General features: G+C 39.4%; 1 protein-coding gene across 4 annotated transcripts in view; it reads right to left on the bottom strand.

Annotated features, from left to right (window-relative positions):
- ANK3 (ankyrin 3) overlaps positions 1–20,089 on the bottom strand; it is a 348,817-nt gene that overhangs the window by 119,038 nt on the left and 209,690 nt on the right. For all 4 annotated transcript variants that reach the window (XM_079313269.1, XM_079313272.1, XM_079313268.1 and 1 more), the window contains exons 2-8: positions 19,771–19,872; positions 19,221–19,319; positions 18,746–18,844; positions 15,315–15,413; positions 11,819–12,004; positions 9,936–10,034; positions 34–132 (exon numbers count right to left, since the gene is read on the bottom strand). In XM_079313269.1, coding sequence (XP_079169395.1) covers positions 34–132; positions 9,936–10,034; positions 11,819–12,004; positions 15,315–15,413; positions 18,746–18,844; positions 19,221–19,319; positions 19,771–19,872 — 783 coding nt within the window. The remainder of the gene's footprint in view (positions 1–33; positions 133–9,935; positions 10,035–11,818; positions 12,005–15,314; positions 15,414–18,745; positions 18,845–19,220; positions 19,320–19,770; positions 19,873–20,089) is intronic.

Below are 20,089 nucleotides of genomic sequence, written 5' to 3'. Positions count from 1 at the left end.
ACAGTCACTTGCAGCACTCACACTTAAGCTTACCCTTGTTTTGGCATCAATTTTAGCTCCTCGATCAAGCAGGAGTTTGACCATATTTGCGTTTCCCCTTTTTGATGCAACGTGCAATGGCGTGATATCATTCTGTGGAAGAAAAAAACATGAAAATAAATATGCATATGCCTGTCTTTCATGAACTCCATTTTTGGTTTGCTCGCAGAAGGAATTATGCCCAATTTGCTAAAGCATAACACAGTCTGATTCCCTGAAAGCAAAGGGAAGCTGTGTTCAACCACACATGTAAATTACTGGCCTGATATCTCAACATATACATGGTGAAAACAAAGGCCAAATTGTTGCTGGAGTTATAAGATGACATGATTATGCCTTAGCTCACAACATTGGCTTAAGAGTTCAACTTACGCAATTTTACTGAATCCTAGCAATTTAATCCAGCTGTGGCTGTTACTGAGCCTGTAGTGATAAGGCTTCATACCTCAACTTCACTGGCCTTGTAGGAGCCATAGAAAAATAAACAAAACTATTTTATCTGTAGATCTCATTCAAAAAATTATGAGAGGCCAACATCGCTTATTTCTGAACATTATCAGCCAACTCTGAAAGCCTGGCCAGCATCTTCATTTCAGTTCCACCGTTAATTTTGCCTATTCAATTTGTTCCTCTAATGGATGTAACACTGAAGAGGGGCTGCAGAGAAGTGTGTGTGCTTCCCTGAGTGCTGCCTGGCAGGCCACAGAGGCAGGGATGCTGCACATTGAGGACAGTTACATAACCAATGTGTGTGTGTGTGTGTGTGTGCACAGGCGCTTCTTTAACAAGATGCAGCCAGGACGTCTCTTCATGCCCTGATGAATCCTTTATCTCATGGCGTATGAAGGCTGTGTCCTGTATATATCTGATCATATGGAGCCAAGTGAAAATAAAAAGGGTCTAAACAGAGCACGCAGCTAGTGTATGCAGGCAAAGAGAATTGTAAAGGATGTGTTCTGTGTGTTCAGGGCAGCACAAAGAGCTGGCTGCATGAAACCAGTGGCCGTGGGACCCAGCAGAAAGCAGCACATGCAGTGAGCGTGTCCTGTGGCTGACTGAATCAGAAATGCACCCTGAGCAGCTGGGGAGGGGGACTGGTGTCTGACCTAGCTAACAGAGCGTTCAGCAGTGCTCCTCAGAACTGCAGGTGAGTGGAGTGACAGAGAACAGCACCGAGCAAAGATCCCCTCTCAGATGTGACAAGCTGACTCACAGCCTAATCGTAACACCAAATACCTCATGCAGTTGCTACATTTTCATTTACACAAACTTTCACTATGAAGCAAACTCACAGCTACTAGAAAGTATTAATTAATATTATCACAGAGGTAAAATGCATGTTAGCAAGGTTAAATGACAGAGATTCATTCTACAATATTAATGATCATTAGGGTATCAAAGTGATGACTCTGATAGGGTAGCTTCTCATTCCTTTAAAAAGCAAAGTAAAGCAAGAAAATGCTTAGCATATTAAACAGAAAGTGCAGCATGTCTAGTCCTTTCAGGGACGTAAAATTATGTGATCAGTTAAATTTTCCGTGAGTTGGTTTTGAAAAAAGGAGTTTATTCTATTTGACTGGATATAATATGGGGTCACCACATTACTTTACCAATCACAAAGAGGACATCAAAAAAAAAAAAAAAGAGAGAAACAATTATGTGGAGATACTTTCTGCTTTTCCTCTCTTCCCAGGAGGAAAGATGTTTCTGAGGTCAGAAGGACAGACAGATGAATTCTATTTTCCTGACAAAAAAAAAAAAGGTAAAGGAAATAACTTCTGTGTCTTCACATAAAGAGTACTGCAGGTGATTTAGATTAACGAACACCTTTTTCTACCTGTTAATATTAAGGGGTAAAGAGGTTAACTCAGCCTAATAGATCCTAGTGCTCTGTTAATGCATCAAAACAATTTAGTAGTAATAATTTACTGCCTCATACACAGACAAGAAGAAAAGCATTTTCCAAGCATCAAGAAAAAAATGGAGGAGAAAGGGACAGCATTACAAAATGCAAGACAAATACCTACTAGAAGTCTGGTTCTCATTCTTCTCTACACTAAGCTGAATTTAGTTCAGCACAGGGGAGGGCATAACCCCATAAGAATGTACACTTTGGATCTAATTATTTGCCAGTCAAAGCTCCTGTTGCCATAAATGAAGGAGAATTGATTCTAGAATAGATAGATAAGTGCTGGCAAATGCACAGCTCAAAACTAAAAGGAATGACTTTCACTTAGCAATTAATGGTTAGGTCACACTGTTTGCTTGCAACAGGTGAAAAAATTAAAAATATCCACTTTCATGTTCAAAACCAAGTCCTGTTTAAAAGACATTAATATTTCTGGATTGCTACCAAAGCTATTAGGACAGCATATTTCTCTCCCAGCTTCTGACAGGGGCGATCGTTCTGGCTGGAAATGTGGGAAAATTCTGCAGCACTGAATAAGGACTGAGCTTGAGAGCTTGCAATCCATCCTAACTCTATGTGATCACCTGTCTTTACAAAAAACATAAATTTAATGGCTTTAGCAACTTGAAACCTAGAGTTACTTTTGGTTGAAAATAGGCAGCAAGTTCACATTACAAAGAGATGGAGGGCAAAAGGATGGGATTGCTCCAGAAAAGTTTGTTACACACTACACACAGTTTCCCTGAAATAATTAATGAAGCAGGAGAAATCAAGCAAATAAAACTCCATATGTACAGTGCAGTATTTGTCCTTATGGACGACCAAACAGCTCCTCTTTTCTAGCAAAGAGCACCCATTCCATTGGAAGGAGTTCGCAGTTTTTTTGTACTTTACTAACCTGATCAGATAGTTTATTTAAAAAATCACGAGACAAGGGATTAAAAACACTTTTAACTTTTGTCACCCTTAACATCTCAGAAAAGCATTGTGAGGAAAAGAAGAGGAAAAAGACAGAGAGGGCAAGTCTTTATTCAGAATTTAATTTTGCTGTTTAGCTATTTAAGCTTTTACTGGTAGCAAAGAATGTGAATACTTGAATAATTGCACACTGATGTTCAAGCCAAGAAACTTGTCTTTGCTCAATACGGTGTTGGACCAAGCCTTAAAGAACCACAACCAGAAGTTTCATATGTATGGTCCTGTCCTTCCCCATCTCTCATTTCACAGTTAAGAAGGTGAACTGAGAAGTGAAAAAACATCAGACAACACCATCATTAATTTTTCTGCTGACAAAACCTAAAGCAAGGAACTCCAAATGGAGTTACTTGTACTTGTCACAAGAAACAAGAGATTAAAAAAAAAGCTTCATAATACGTGCAAATTTGGTTTTGCTTATTAACACTAAAACTGTTGTATCAGCAAACAAAATAGCCACCAAAAGTAAGGTTCTGAATTCTTCAGTTTATCAACAGCATCTGCTGTCTTTTCAGTCTATTTTTATCCGTTTGATCTTCTATAAATTTCTCCCTTTGTTCTTAAGATAGAATAGTAAATCAGGAAATTTTTGAAGATGTTTTCCCACAGTAATAAAGGTGAAATGCTTTCCAAAATTTGCCATTAAAAGATGTGGTTCAGATTTAGAATTTCTGCTGGAGTGCTGCTTGCCCTTGCTGTTGAAATATCCAAGGCTGGGTAATGTCTCAGGTAGACCCCTTGACATTGAGGTCCAATTTGTGAGTTAATAAATTCTACAGGGAATATGAAGCATCACTTGTGAGAAGTGTAAGCTAAAACTACACAAAAAATGCTCACAGGATTATCAACTAGAACACAGCCTTCCCTCTCCTCCTTGGCAGATTTCCTGGGGCACATGACCTGAAGTACTCTGAGGCCATACCTAGCTCAAAATGCCATGGATTAGGTGAATGCAACCTTTTCTACACTTCAAAACACTGTGGGTGGTGGTTCTCCCTTTGTCTCCATCCACTGCCTGCTGCAGCCCACCACCCCCACACACAGGGCTTGTGCCTTCCTCCAGAGCTACATAACACCCACAAATATGATGGGTGAGGAGTGACCTGCTTTTACAGTCAGTGGCCTTTGCTTGTGCCTGATCAGAGGGAACACTAAGCCTTTCCAGCTGCAGCTCTCTATCTATAGCTTCACAAGAAAAGACAAAAACTTCTGAGCTATCTTGTGTTGAGAAATGAGCCACCTAACATTTCCCAGCTGAAATAAGATCAGCTGCCCTCTGACACACAGCATTATTCATCACAGTTCACCACAGCAATCAGAATTGTTCGTTTTACTACAAATTAGCAATACAAATGGTTAGAAAGTCATGAAAAAAGAAGGGTTAAAATTGTCAGTGTGCAAAGTAGATTTTATATGGTTACATTTAAAAGCATTTAGAAAACCAGGAACTCCCCCTGGGTTTCTCATGTGCTATGCTGTCCTATGAGATTGCCTCTTTCTACCATCACAGCTGGAGTCTTACAAACATAAGGATGCTAATAATAACTGAGAAAAGTAAATGTCTCAACTTACAGCTTCACATTGGGCTCTGAAATGCACCTTTAAAGCAAGGCACAAAACAAAGCAAAAACCTTTCCTAGTCATATGCTGCATTAATTTAAACTCTGACTGAGCAGCTGATCACATCAGGACTATGAAGACTCATTGCCAGTCACATGGACTTGGTATTTCTTCCTGCTGCCAATGAAAGAACTTACTTCCACCTCTGAGCTCTCCTCCCAGCCTCTCAGTGGAGGGCAGTTTTCATCAGAAAAATTACGCTTGTCTGATTTCAAATTTCACTTCCTTGATTTAAAACAAACCAGAAGAGTTTTTTACCAAAATGTTCAGATTAACTCGGAATTTAGTAAGATAATTCTTCTCAATCCTCAACTGAGAGCAAACTCTAGGAAGAGCTTAATATTGACACAGAATGTGTAAGACAGAAGGTGAAAACACACATACTGCTATAACAGAAATTTCTTATACAGTCTGGAAAATCTCTCCAGCATTAGAGGTTATTAAAGAAAGAGCATAATGGTGGTTTTTGCATACTGGGATTGTCAGCAGCAACACTGCATTTTTATTACCACTATTACCAGACTCTGGAGGTATGGGAAGATTGTGGTGTGCATTTGAATAATCTCATATACAACTATGCACCAACACCAACATGTATGTTAAAACACCCAATATCCTCCTCTGTATTTTTCAGTTCAAAACTAGAGCTACAACACAGCAGAATTCCTGCAGAGAAAAGTCTTACATTCTAGTAGCAGTTACTGGGATCACTGAAGCTTGTATAGATGTTATAGAAATTAAAGATAAAAATGCACAACCAGATGCTTTCCAGGAAACCCTCAACAGTGCACAATTTCCCAGCTTTTTTCCCCCCACTCCTTAATTCTAGTAAGTCTTATATTGTGCTATTTTAGTTCTTGTGTGCTTATATACTTAACTTTCTTCAGGGTAGAAATGTATAAAATGAATCCTAGAAGAAAAGAAGGAATTCTATAGAAAGGGGCTCTTATGGCAAACTACCACTGGGGGAAAAAAAAGATGCTTTTCTTTTATGCCCCTGTCACTTAGACATTGCCTGCTCTTTTTGATGGGCTAATGGTGTTCTGCTTCTCAGCCTCAGGGTCATCATTAATGCATGTTGTCCTCACACCACTCTCAAAATTACCAAAGCCTTTCCTAACCTTCCAGTAAGCAAACTTTCCACAAGCAAAGCCCACTCCCAGTGGAACTGAGATCTCTAGCACAAGGAGTGCTGTGTATCAGGAAGGCTTATCCCAGGGCTGGATGCAGTTTTGTGGCACAGTGATGAGCTCCTATTTGCCTTGGCAAGAAAGATACAGGGAGAGGTCACCTTCACATAGAGGACTCCCTGACTACTTCCATCTTCTGTCTTGCTCAAGTACAGAGTGGATGTGGGGGTCACAGAGTTTTCTTTCAGCTTTTGCTCTGGAAAATGAAGAGAATTTTATCCTTCTTTCCTTCCTTTCTAACCACTGCTTTCCTCAGAGACAGGTGGAGCTTCAAAGGCATTTCCTTACCTGAGCTAAGCAGATCTTTCCACTGGAAGATCATCTCAGAAGGATGCTATCTGGAGACTGTGTGAACCCCCAAAAGACAACTTTCACCAGTACATTCAACTTTTTCCCAGTATATTCAAAACACCTTCAAAATAATTAAAACTCTAGGTAAGACACCTGATATAGTTTGATTTAAAGGCACAAGTGACTGATAAACAATAAAATGACAGGAATTAGTTTTTCCTGTTGAAAAAATTGATAAAATAGATTAACTTAAAAGTATCTACCTTTCAGTTTGTAACTAGGATTCATCATACCTCTCCTTAGCATTGTCTGTTAAGAGAATGGTGCCTGGAGCTGCTGCAATCCTTCAAAGCCCAAGTAGAGAATACTTTAAAGTGTTCATCTGGCTACGAAAGGAGGCCAAATTCACCCTGTTGCCCTTTATTCTCCTCTTCCACTTCTTTAGTTTCTGTGTGATTGTCTTCCAGTTAAACAAGAGGGAAATATGGTGACACAATGAGGTATTTTAAGTATTTTGGAGAAGCGGGACACATGGTAATGTACTACAGGAAAAGGATAATGAGTAGTCATAAAATGCCTGTTACTCTGCAATGCACACCTTGCCAGTAATTGTGACAGGTTTTCTGCTGAGTTTGAGCCCAAGAAGTCAAGCAATTTGGAATGATTGCTTTTCCTTTGTTGCAAAATGTTTGGCAAACATCCAGCTGAATAAGGAAATTTTGTTTCACCTGGAATGAGGTTAGGATGGCTCCCAGAGCTGCCTCCCTGTTTATAGGTGGAATAAAGAGCATCACAAGCTGGTTTATTGAAATTATTTCCATCCATCCCAATGGAGAGTTTGCTGTGCCACCTTCCCTGCACTTGCAGCAAGGCAAGAGAAGAAAGCAGACACAGAAGTGCTAATGCAGCTCAGGGGAAGAGCTGACATGACATCGGTCACTCAGCTGCAGGAGTACAAACCTGTAAAAGTAGGTGCATTTCCAACCTCCCAGCCTCTACAGTCAGCAGGTACACAGGCTGGCAGGCACTGTGACACCTGCAGGAGCTCCTGGAGCTGTGCCTGTCTCCTAGTTGCAGTGAAATAAGGGACCAAGGGAATATGTGACAGCTGAGAGGCAGGCAGGTGTGTACCGGTGGGGCTGAGGGAGCAGCTGCTACTGAATGTCACCGGGGACATCACTTACTTACAGAACAGCACCACTGCCACACATTGAGAGCCATCAGCAAGCTCATCTCTTTCCTTGCCTTCGCTGCTGGAACCTTTTTCTTCCCTCAGGCCTCTTGGAAACATGCTGAAAACAGCAGCTGAGGAGATCTTTGCCACAGGCCTGCCCTGCTTTTTCTTACATCTTTTCACCAGCTCTTCATTTCACTTGCCCTTGGCCTAAGAGTTCTGCCTTCATCCTACACATTCATTCACATTCCTCCACCTCTCCCCACCCTGACTACACTGATGGTGGCAGAAGGCTATTTGTCCTGCCCTCACACATTTGTCTTCACCTTACCCTGGTCACACAAGCCTTTTTTGTTACCATAATCTTCTCCTCTTGTTCAAACCTCTCCCCAGAATTTGTACACTTCTGAAGAGTTTGAACATAAACTGAGAGATAGACAAGTAATGTTAACTTCTATGTATTTAATAAGAACAAAGGAAAAATGCATAACATGCATTTGACACCCCATGTTAAAAGTTTGCTCTTTGCACTTCTGAAAGCTACAGTACATATGGTAATTTTTAATTGGGTTACAGCCCTTCATATCTTTGCTCTGTTGTTCATCTCACATTGTCAGCAACTCAAATAAGGGCCTTTCCTGCAGAGAGAAGACAGCAGAGTGTGGATAGCATTTAGACAAATTAAAACAAGAGGTGGCAATGAGCAGGCTGTACCTGTGGGTCATGGGTAATCAAGGATCAAGCAAGGGCTGCACTACTTGGTGCTGATAATTGCATGTGCTCTGTTTAGCCCACAAATCCACTGCTCTGCCAGAACCTAATCCATCCTTCTGTGCAGCACTTACTTCCCCTGCAGTGAAAAGCACTAAAGAACAAAATTCAACTCCATATTACTGTTATTTATGCTGCAATTCTTTCTGTCACAACAACTTTATCTAGATTTGCAACTGCCATGGAGTGGAGATGAGCTCTCTCTCTCTGGATGCCCCCTCCCTGTATCACAAGCACAAACAACGTTCAGTGCTCCCTGAGTCACAGCCTCAGCCCACTGCTCTTCAGGCTGATGTCACTGCATCTGCACTTCCCCAGCTATCCCAGAACTTCATCTCCCTCTGATGATGACAACTAATGGAGGCAGAATTTAGAATGTTCAGATCTTGAAGAGGAGGCAAGAATGGCCTTATTACTCTGTATGTGCTCTCCAAAAGTGCACTTAATCCAAAACAGAGCTGATGAAGTCTAAGACTTATTATTTTATCCAAAGAAGCATAGGCAGATGGTATTCAGTGCACTGGTACTAAATGCTGCTAATTGCTAATGTAGTAGCATTGCTAATCCCTAATCTTGTTTCTGAGTGGGAAAGAGTTGACCCAAGACCCCATTTGTCTTCCTTGCTTCTGTGGTTAAGGCTTATCAAATACACAATGACAAAGCTTAGGATGGTATGAAATGCCTTAATGCTCTAATTGGGTCAGTTAAAGGACTTGGAAACCAGAGGTCAGTGTTATCAGTGAAAGCAAAGCAATGGGTTTGCAATGTTTGTCATAAAACTTTGCTGCATGTAAATATGTGCCTTAACACAGAAGCATTTTTTTTTAGCTATACAAACTATCTAAAGTAGAATACTGTAAATTCACTTTTCCTTTTGTGCAAATGCTCTAAACAGTACTTTTCCTCTTGCAAAAATAATAAACATAACACAAGATCAAAATTTCAGAAGAGGAGCTGCTGGATTATCCATGTGACATAATTTCCCTCATAAATATAATCTTGAATTTACATTTTTTTTACTTTTTTCTAATTTAATTGAAAGATTGTTCCAGAATCTCATTAGTTATATTTAATGTTCATTATTAAGCAATTGTTAATTAAATAAAATTAATTACCAAGATTTAATAGGAAATATCTCAGTTTCTAGACAACACTTATTCATGGCCAGTTTATGCCTATTTTCTCTTATATCATAATTCACTTTCACTTTGAATGCCTCTTGTTCCCTTAATTTTATCTTCCTACTGTTCTGGATCACTACCACATCCCTTCCCTGTCTTTGTTTGGGTAAGGTTTGGTGAGCCAAAGCCTTGCACAATCTCAGTTTGTTTTATTTTGGGGTTTATTTATTTATTTGGTCTCATGCCTGGCACCACCATCTTTCCTTGCTCTTCATATTGTACCCCATCCTTCCTGCTGTATCCCTATCCATATATGTTTGGGTTTTTCCCCTGCTCTTCCAACTCTAACTTCTCTTTATTGTTTCCTGTCTTTCTTCTGTGTACATTATGGACTTCAAGGTCTCGTTTCATTTCCTACTCTTCCAGTTTTTCAGATTTCCTTTATGAATCACCTGGCTCTCGTGCATGCAGTGAAAGCACGGATGCTTTATTCACCACTACACCTGATGTTCTCTGGAAGCAACTGCTCAGTGAGGAGAATTTAGCAGGGAGACGTCACTCCTGCCATATGTTACAGCTACAGGTGGAAGCATTTGTGTCACTGGATCCCAGCCCACCTTTTGCAAGGCTGGAACCATGAAAACAGCAGCTCCTTTTGATGAAAACAGAAGTTTGGGAGGTGAGGTCTTGAGCCCAGGGAAAGCCCCTTACGCCAGATGGTAACAGAACCAGCTGAGCCAGGTCAGGCCCCTTGGCTGGTAAGAATGATGTGCTTCTCACACCTCTGTGCCAAAGGTGTTGCCATGTGGTGACAAAGCAAATTCAGCATAGCTGACAAAACTTACCCTTGCAGTGAAGTCCACGGCAGCACCCCGATTTAACAGCAGCGTGGCTACATTGATGTTACCATAGTGAGCAGCTATGTGGAGGGGAGTGAACCCACTCTGCAAAAAAACAAAACACAACCAATAGATACTTTTTAAAACATATCACACTAGTACTCCACAATTCATGGCACATCACTGACAAAAGCTAGTAATAGGAGCCTGCTGCAAGTCACCACTCCAACTCTGTACTAGTTTTCACTCACTGATGTTCATTTATAGTATCTAAGACAGTCCAAATAAAATCACATTGCTATGCAGGAGGGAAAAAAAATTAACATAATTATTCTAGAAGAAAAGAAGTAGAATAAAACTTTCAGTTATTCCAGGAAATCAGCACCAAAACATTTGAATATTAAAGCAATGATCTGACTTTTATAAGAAATTAGCATCCAACTAGAAATATACAGTTATTGGTAATATGTCAATCTTGCAAGTTAAATCTCTTAGAGATTCTTTGCAGAAGTTCAAATACAAGACGTTTAATGATATTTGCTAACTGATTTTTATAAATGCAAAGTAGATGCAAATGAAAATAACATCAAAGACCATTTTAAATTATTAATATAGGGTTTTTTTTCCAAGGGTTAGCACCATAAAGATCAGTCTCCCACTGTGGGCAATCACACTGGGTTACGCTCAGACACCAAGAGTTATCACCCTAATTAAAAGATGTCTTACTGATAAAATTACTTCAGCAACTGATTTTCATATTTAAGTAGTTTTACCACCTATTAAAATAATGCTAAAACATGCAGCAATTCCATCAGTCCTGCAAAGTATGAAACCTTATGGGAACTAGATGCATTTCTAAATTGTTAGCAAGCCATGCTAGCTGCCACTGCCTTGCTTTGGGAGTTTTGCAGCTCTAAAACCACTCTCAGATCATTCTATTTGCTGACACCATCAAGGTAAGTGTCATGCAGAAGCCTAGAATCAGACCTGGATGCACAACATGTCAGGGTTGTCTGCAGCTCTTAAAACATCTGATAAACATATGCTCCATGAGAACCCCTGAAAACTCCATCTCATGTAATATGGCCCTTTTATGATGGCAGATATTTCCCAAGAATGCTTCACTCTTACTTTTAAACCCTAGTTTCAGCTGCAGAAAGCCCTGGTCTCTAAACTACAGTCTTCTCTAGCACATGCTACTTCATTTAGTCTAAAGCAGGTGTCTATCCTATAATATGCGATGCAGACAGGAGGGAGAAATGATGCAGCAGCACTAAGTCATGGAGAAGTGATGATGCATATATATATTTATATATACCTCTGTTGTTCTATTCACCATCATCTAGGTTAACACATTTGGAAGCAAAAAGGGGGAAAAAATGAACGGTTAGTCCACCACTGGTGACATGGATGCGGAAAGCTTCATGATGGCTGTGTGGCATGGCAGCTCGGGTGGCAGCACGCCCGGCACACACGGGAAGCTCCACAGGGTGGAAGCCGAATGAGCGAGTACTTTGAGTGCTAATTGTTACACGTTTACCAAAGTTCTCCAAGTAGCAATTGCACGACTGATCAAATGACAACTGTACAGTACCTACAGCTCGCCACTGCTTTCGGGAGTGGTTTTCATTTCCAAGAGAATAATTAAAATAATATTTTGCTTATTATTTTCCATTTGCAAGGTTTCTACAAGAGAAATTAACCCTGATTTAAACAGAAAGGGAATGGGGGAGAAAGAGGCAAAGGAGGCAAATCAAATGTTTCTCTTTATCAGATGTTAGAGGAGAAAGTTCTGTGTAACTGCAGCAAAACAGTTCACATGGAGGGAGATCTCCCCTGGATGTGTCAGCACCTGATAGCATCAAAGCTTCTTGCTTTTCCCAACTGACCTTTGACTCCACGTCGGCATTGTGGTCATTCTGCAGGAGCAGAGCCGCTGCCTTCGTGTCGTCCTTGCGAGCCGCGATGTGAAGGGCAGGAAGGCGCACTTTCCCCTTCGTGTCATTTTCCAGCAGCAGGGAAACCACCTGGTCATGGCCTTGCTGCAAAGCTACTGCCAAAGGTGTGAAACCATCCTGCAACACACAACGGGCACCGTCAGCGCGCGTTCCACGCCTCCCACAGAGCGGGAAGGGGAAGCCAAGAGATCACGGCACTATGAACGGATCTGGTCCAAATTCAACCAAGTGCAACATGGTGCAAGTTAAAAGTACCCTGCAATGACCTTGAGACTGGAATAAAGGGCTGGTGAGCAAAGTTCTGAATACTCAAAGCACCTTTCTGGCAGATACAACAAAAAATTATGAGACACAAATGACTGAGACTCGAGGAAAAAAAATCTTGAAATTACTCACAAATTTACAGATAATTATACAGATACTTATGTAAGTGCTTAATTATATAAAAAGGTATAAAAAGCCAGAAAATTAAAATTACAACTGCTAATGATGTCTCATAGTAAATGATCAGCCATTCCTTACAGATTATAATCTACATTTTTATTATTATTTTTAAAAGACCCAAACAACTAAACAAACCAAACAAACAAACAAAAAAAAAAAATTAGCTCTATCCTCTAACATATTTTATATATAGATTTAAAATATAATTGATCAAGAATACCACATTCTCCTAATGTAGTGATGTTCTACTACAATTTCCCTTTATAAAAATTGATATAGTTTGATAGAAAATTGTCTTAGAAAAAGAAGTTATTTCCTTTCAGATTTGCTAATAATCAAATTGGTGGAGAGTAAAAAACCTGAAAAACAGAAGGTTTTAATTTAACAGCTTTTAGAGCAGATTCTTCAAGCACAAAAAAAGTACAGACAGGGATTTATAACTTTGTGTTTTAATTTTGATTCTACCCTATAGATTCTTAGAAAACTAAAGAATTAAAAAGTTGACATTTACATTCTGCTCCATCCCAAAAATCTGTCATTGCAACCCAGGAGTACATGTAGGCTTGCCAAGATAATACCCATAAATCATTCAAAAAATCACAAAGGCAAACTACTTGGGACATTTATTTATTCAGTTTGTCTCCTGAGGAATATATCCAAAGCCTGTATCACAAAGCCTCATTGCAGCTTAGCAAGCAAACACATTCTTTCACTTTTCAACTACTGCTATCATCATGAAACTCTGTAACTGTGAAATGAAAGTGCAGCAGTGACAGAGAAAAAGGTAGATCCTCACTTTATGTCAACAGTGCAGAGTTGAAGTGTTAACTTTTTAACTTTTAGAATGAAAAATAATGTTTTTGATATGGAATTTCTCTCTCTAGCTTCAAAACAGAAAACACGTCAATCTAGGATGAGAAACAGGAGGGGTCTTGAAAAAGAGAGTTTTCTCAAAATTTTTGAGGGGAAGAAAATCCAAGAAAATCATAGAAATTCTTTGGTCCTAACAAACAATTTCCACCACAACCTCCCCAGCCCATGAGGAGTTTCATGCTCATTTAACCAGGTGTCCCTGCTGCCTGCATCTCCCCATGCTCTAGTAGCAAGGGCAGGGCACTGGGCTGCAGTCCTGGGGTGAAACAGCCACAGGAGCATGGGCTGTGAAAGATGCTCTGCAGCTCTGAAAGACAAAAAACCTTCCTGGGTGTCCCCATGAGAGGGCTCTGGCAATATTGCTGTACTGCATTGCAGAAATGGGGGCTCTTGCCTGGAGAACCCTGGAGACCTTGGCTTCCTCTCTATTTACACATCAGAAAATTCAGCCACTTCATAGAAAAATGGTGTAAACACCCACAACATCTTTTCTTGGAGGGAAACAGAACTGACTATTTTCCTTTAATTAGATTAAAACACCCTGATTAAGTAATTACTTTTAAAGGATACTTAGATAAGTGGCAACCCTTTAGTTACAAAAAGTTTCTGCACTTAGAATGATAAAGAGAAATCAGATTTATAAGAAAACTTGGACCAAGAGAAAATAAGAAAGAGCCCATAAGCAACTATCTCCAACAAGGAAGGCAATAAAGGTGCCACTTTTTTAGTTTGCTATCTTCAAATGAATTCTCCATGGATAAAATTAGATTGCACCTTATCATCAAGCTGAGATAGAAAAAAGCTCAACCTAAACTGACATACAATGCTCAAGGGAAAAACAGTACCAAACAAAAAATAACATCACATTCAAATTTTTTTTTAAAATCTCTTTTCAGAAAAACCATACTGTGGCAAGAGTATTTTCAGAATTCAGAACCTATTGTACATCTCTAGGAGTTCCCTGTCTTCTATCCTTCCAAGTTTCTACAAAGAAATAGAAATTAGTGCTCTGAAAACTAATTTTCAATGAATTTTCCAGATGTAAAGTATTTTCTTTTTGTATTTCTCGACTTTCATATCCTTGAGTATTTCCAGAAATGGTTTTGATGCACACTTTTAGTTATAATTAACTTCTAGTGGTTCTGGAAACACTGTTTTTATCCATTAGTGATTAATTTTTCACAGCAGAACAAGGAATAAGATTTCCTTTCTGCACCATTATGCATTGATACTATGAGGTATAGGGGCAATAAACTAATTGTGCAATTCATATTGTTAAAAAACTTGGCCTTTTTCAAATGGGCATAATTTCCTTCATGGAAACAGTACTGGTAGAGCAATTAGAATTCAATAAATATGAAAGACACCACATACTGAAGTACCTTTCTATATTTTGGTAGCAAAATCTTGGTAATAAGACAACCAAAAATTCACCAGATTCAATACCTTTCTCATTTACAACTATTAAGATATTTGTCATTCATTTTCCTCACAGGTTGTCTTATTTGAGTGAGAATTAATTTTGCATTTGAGTTAAAATTGCTTTTTAAAGAAAGAAATATAAAGGTTCTTCTAGAAATATCACAGAACACCTTCAAGGATGGGTCTTTCTGTCAGCTTGAAATTCTCCCTGAATCACCAGGTGGGGTAACTGGGTGCCACAGAGAGGGCACCAATATGGAAAAACAGCAGTTCAGGAAATGCCCCAAGCCCAAGTAACCCTGGGTTTTCTCTGATATCCCAGGGCTGCTCCAAAGCACAGGTGAACATTGTTCACTATTTTTAATAAAAGCACAGAGAACTTTTATATTATACACACAGCTTGCCTGTGTGAGCACTTAACCTGAAAGATTAGCAGTTATGACTAAGTACACATCTATATTTAGAACTGTCTCTAGTTAAAGAATTTTTTTTTTTAATTTTAGAAATGGCAAGAGATAGTTTAAATTGATGAAAAGCCTGTAACTCTATTCATTAGCATACTTCACAGAGACAGCTTTTTATTAGTCTTTAAGATTGTATTTGAAAGACTAGTTTGATATAAGCTGGCAGAAATGACTGCTGAAACATATTTTGCTTTGTTCATAAAGTGTCAAATTCAAACTTTTACCTCTGTGGCAAGGCTTTGACTGGCACCATTGTCAAGAAGAAACTTAACAACCTCCAGGTGGTTTTCTTGGGCTGCCATATATAATGGAGTGAAGCCATTCTGAAATATGAAAACAAGAGTGTAAACACCCCACAAACATTTTACACATTAAACATATCTGCCAAATGAGGGAATATTAGATGAAAAGTGAAAAAAACTGTTTGCTCACACATAAATTAATGGCATGATCTACATTGGCTTAAGTGAAGGTGGGAGAAGAGTAAAGGACACAGAAAATCTTTCAGCTGACCAGAAACAATTCCCACAGCTAAGCAAGAACAATTCATTTCACATCTGTTGTGAAGCTGAACTAAAAATCAGCCTGGACGATGATTTGGTGGCAATGAGTTACGATTCCTGATAAATACACCCACAGCATTGGAAATGCAAAAACAGAAATACAATATAAGTGTGTGGTGAAAGCAAGAGCAGTGACTCTTCAGAGTGATCTACATTTTTTTTCTTCTTTCCATTAGCTATGACTTCTCTTTCACTTGTGCCAGCTACTTCTGCCTTCCATCTCCTCAAAGAGCTGCCTTCTGAGCTCAGTCTGCTTGTGGACACTGAGCTACTTCATATTTCAGGCACCAGGAGATGTGAGGATCATTGGCTCTCAGCAGTTTGAGACAGAGGTTTATCAGTGTCTCCAACCACATTAGAGTATCTCTCAAATTATGCTTAGTGACTGATTATAATCAGTGCAATACAAGTATTAGAGGCTGCAGAGCTTAACTCGTTCTCTGGTGGATGCCTTTCTCTTACAGTCAATGCTTTTGTCTTTGCCTTTACCATAAACAGATCACAGCCTGTCAGAAATTGATTTTTTTTTTAAATTAATATTAAGGCAATGTATTTTTTACCTTTAGTTCTAAGAATTTCTGAAATCTCTGTTACAGTTACTCAGGACACTGACCTAGTTCTTGCAGAAAACCAATGGGGCTGAAAACAGATGAGCAGAGAGGAGTGTGGCCATATGGTTACATCAAAGGAAAAACATCAACATTTTGGGCTCTGGAGAGATGCAGAGGGACACCACAGCCTCAGATCTCTGGCAGTGAAACTGGTCTGGGCTGTAGCAGCCACAGTGGAACAGCTGAGAGACACCTGACTGTCCTGGGGCAGAGGGGCAGGGCACACGTCCAGCACAGGACAGGAGAGCACAGGGCACCTGAGGCCAAGCTCGTGGCAGCAGCCACAAAGAGGGGGTCACAACAAAGGACAGGAGGAGAGGAAACACATGTTTGATCCAAGAGGAACTTTACCACCAGCAGGGCACCAAGCAGCTGTGAGGCCACATGTTTTCAAGGCCTGCACAGGCAGCAGGGCTGGCTGCTGCTCCAGGATTTTGGTATTTTGGTCTCTATTCAGGAAAGCACAAAGCAGTTGCTGAGAGGCTCACAGAGCCCAAGCCCAAAGTTAGAAATGTGTTAAATGCACTCTCCAGAACAGAGGTTCAACAGTTCAGTTACCATACAACCAACATTTGACTTAATTAAAAAACAGAGAAGCCGGGAAGCACTTGCTAAGGTATCTCATATGTCACCAGTGAACAGCAGTCTGGTATTTGTCCCTAGCATTTCATGGCATATTCTATATCTATTTACTAACCCAGCTGGAAACAAACATTAATTTTTTAGCTCCAAACGTTTGCAATTAGAAAGGAAGCAGGAAACACTACCTAATTGTTAATTTCATGAAATAATTAATATGCAAAAATTCTCAAAACCAAATATTATTGGCCTTTGGAGGCAAAGCAGAACCTTTTCTCCTATGTTAATTTTTTGTAAGGTTTTAAATAACTTTCCACTCCATACTTTGCATTAGCTTCTCTCTTTAAAAAGGGGCTGGAATTGCCAGACAGCCACAAGTCTGAAAAAAACATATTGTCTTGAATAGCAATAAACAACCCTAAGAAGAGGTGTAAAATTCAGCCCCAGCACAAATTTAAGGTTATTTTTTTTACAGAGAGGATGATTTGGTTAAAGAAGGCCTAACACTGTGACTGTCAGCATGTAAGATTGTTACCTTCAAGGAAAGAGGAGGCAAATCTCAAGTGAAATTCAGTACCACAGACCAAGCTGCTCCAGGGCAATTTGATAACAGAAAGCACCAGGGACCTCCTCAAAAGCTGAATCCCAGCTGGGATGTCCCACTGCCTGGTATTGATGTGGAATGGCCAATAGATGTGTTGCATGGGTGTTCCAAGTAAAGACATCAAAGGCCTCCATAATGGTGTGGGGGAGAAATAAATCTTTAATTCTGGTATGTTAGCAAAGTAAGAGTAACATGTGGCAAAACCTTAGGGTGTATGGACAATGCAGTTATATAAGATGTTTACAATCTCAGATTATTTTTAGTTTCAGGGCTGAATACACAAGTTCTCAAACACAAGCAGAAAAGATCCTGTCAATCCCATCTTAATTTCTTTAACAGGAAAACTATAGCAAATATTTCTGCTTTGCTTTACTTCATAATAGCCATGGGAGATTTTACCTAAAAATATTTTATATTATTGTTTTTCTCTTTAAATTTAAGTTATATGATTCCTGGAACCAAATAGTGCTGTATCAAGCTAGTATAAGAGTGTACAAAAGAAGAATTGAGTTGCTTATTTATTTTGTTCAGGTGAAAAAAACCATGAAATATAGACCACAAATAACTGACATTTTCAAAATAGATCCTGTTAAGTATTTTGTTCTTATTATTTGAAAGACCAATAAAAAACCCCACCCTCCTTCTTTAAAATGTATTTTTTTAAAAAACCATTTATTTTCATGCCCACACCTTTATCACTCAGAAAAATTGTAATTTTGGGCCAGATTAAAAGACTGTCTCTTCTCTGACACTGCCTGCCAGCCTCTGAGCAGGGAGAGCAGGAATGGGGTTGTATGCAGGACACCACTGGCAAAGCCACATGGCTTTCAACAATCTGTAGTTTATGCATTTTTTGAGCCAGAGTTTTTCTGTTTTGTTTTATTGCTTCTTTTGTAGCACCAGCCCTATTTTCTCTCATTTCAAATTCTCTATATTTGACCTAAACATTTATTCAAAGGACTTGAACCAAACCTACAAACTCTGCATGTCCCTGCAGTACCTCCTTGTACAAGGAAAGGGAATGGGCTCAACCAAGCCTGAGACAGTGAATTATATGAAAAGGATCCCTTTGAACATGTTCTCTCCCACTCTCCTGTTCTACTGGTGTCTCTTCCAACTCTAACATGTAGCAGCTCATAGGGCAGATCTGAGGTTGATCGCACTGACTATCAACCCTGTTTTCAAGAGCCAACATTAACACAGTAAGATCTACCAGATACATTTGCTAATATGTGAGAAGAACAATTTAAATGTCAGCAAAGCTGTTGGTAGTAGCAAACAGGGACATATGGCTTTACCTGAGATTGTGCATTGACATTGGCCCGATTTGTAACCAATACTTTGACAACTTCTGCTTGTCCAGCGAGGGATGCTATGTGCAATGCTGTGTTTCCTTTCTGGAATTAGAGACAGTGACATTTGAAAAGAGTACAAAACTTGAGCTTGAATATATAACAATTCAATCAACAACATCTTCCACTTCAGAATATAGTCTTTCTTGCTGAATGCTTCTAATGGGTGTGTTATTCTAGAAGACATGTAATGGACAGAAACCAAAACAGGAATCTATAGTTTGTTCAGTAAATCTCCTCCCTAGCAATCTGTGACATTTACTATCATCTACTATCATTGTGTCTATTAAACAATTATTGTGACACCCCAGCAGTGGAAAATGGGCAATTACTGCTGCAGAAGCCTGTAATCACTTGGCCAACACTTCATGCCCAGGGCCAGCAGTGTGAGCACGGGAACAGCCAGATAGGCCTGACTGACCTTTGTGGCTGCATCCACACTGGCACCTCGCTGGATCAGCTCAGAGACAACTTCTACGTGCCCTTCTTTGGAAGCGAGATGGAGAGCATTCAACCCATTCTGATTTAAAGAAAGGGAGGGGAAAAAGAAAAGCAATTAGAAGGATTACTAAGTGTTTTCTAGCTTACCAAACATATGAGGAAACAAATTATTACTGTTATTAGAAAAACCACACTTAGGCAAACTTTACAAGAACTACATTATAAGGACAGAGTAAGAAATAAATGAAGATATACTGGCTCTGGGATCTTGAATTCTGTGTGCTGTTCCATGATCTAATGCAATACAAATGGAATGAAAGATAAGGTAGCACATTCTCCGAGTGCATGTGAAATGGTGTCTGGGTAAAGGGTTTAAAAAGAATAAAATATTAATTGGATAAGGTATGGTAAACACAGTTCATCAAAAAACATGCAAGTTATCTTTGACATGAAGTGCTAATATAATGAGAAATCTGAAAAACAGCACAGAAGGTATTTATCCAGAAAATTTGACCAAAATATTCTTCAACCTGATTTGAAATGTTGATGTCCACTCCATTTTTTAAGTAGTCAAGAGCCTTTTCCAAGTTGCCAGCTCGAGCTGCTCTCAGGTAACTTGCGTTTGTGTCAGACTGCAAAAAAAAAGGAGAAGTCCCATTAGAAATTATGGCACAGTATAAAAACACATTTCGGTGACAAAGAAATTATTAATGATACAGCATATTGTACATCAGCTTAAGTAGACATGAAAGATTCCCAAAACACTATCAAATGTGGGTCAAACCCCGAGCAGGCAGCACAAGGCTTGACTTCACACGTGAACATGAATTATGGAGCACTGTCTCACAC

Source organism: Erithacus rubecula, assembly GCF_903797595.1.
Source record: "Erithacus rubecula genome assembly, chromosome: 9".
NCBI lineage: Eukaryota > Metazoa > Chordata > Aves > Passeriformes > Muscicapidae > Erithacus > Erithacus rubecula.
The sequence above is the reverse complement of the archived record's forward strand: the minus strand, read 5'-3'. Positions and strand labels throughout refer to the sequence as shown.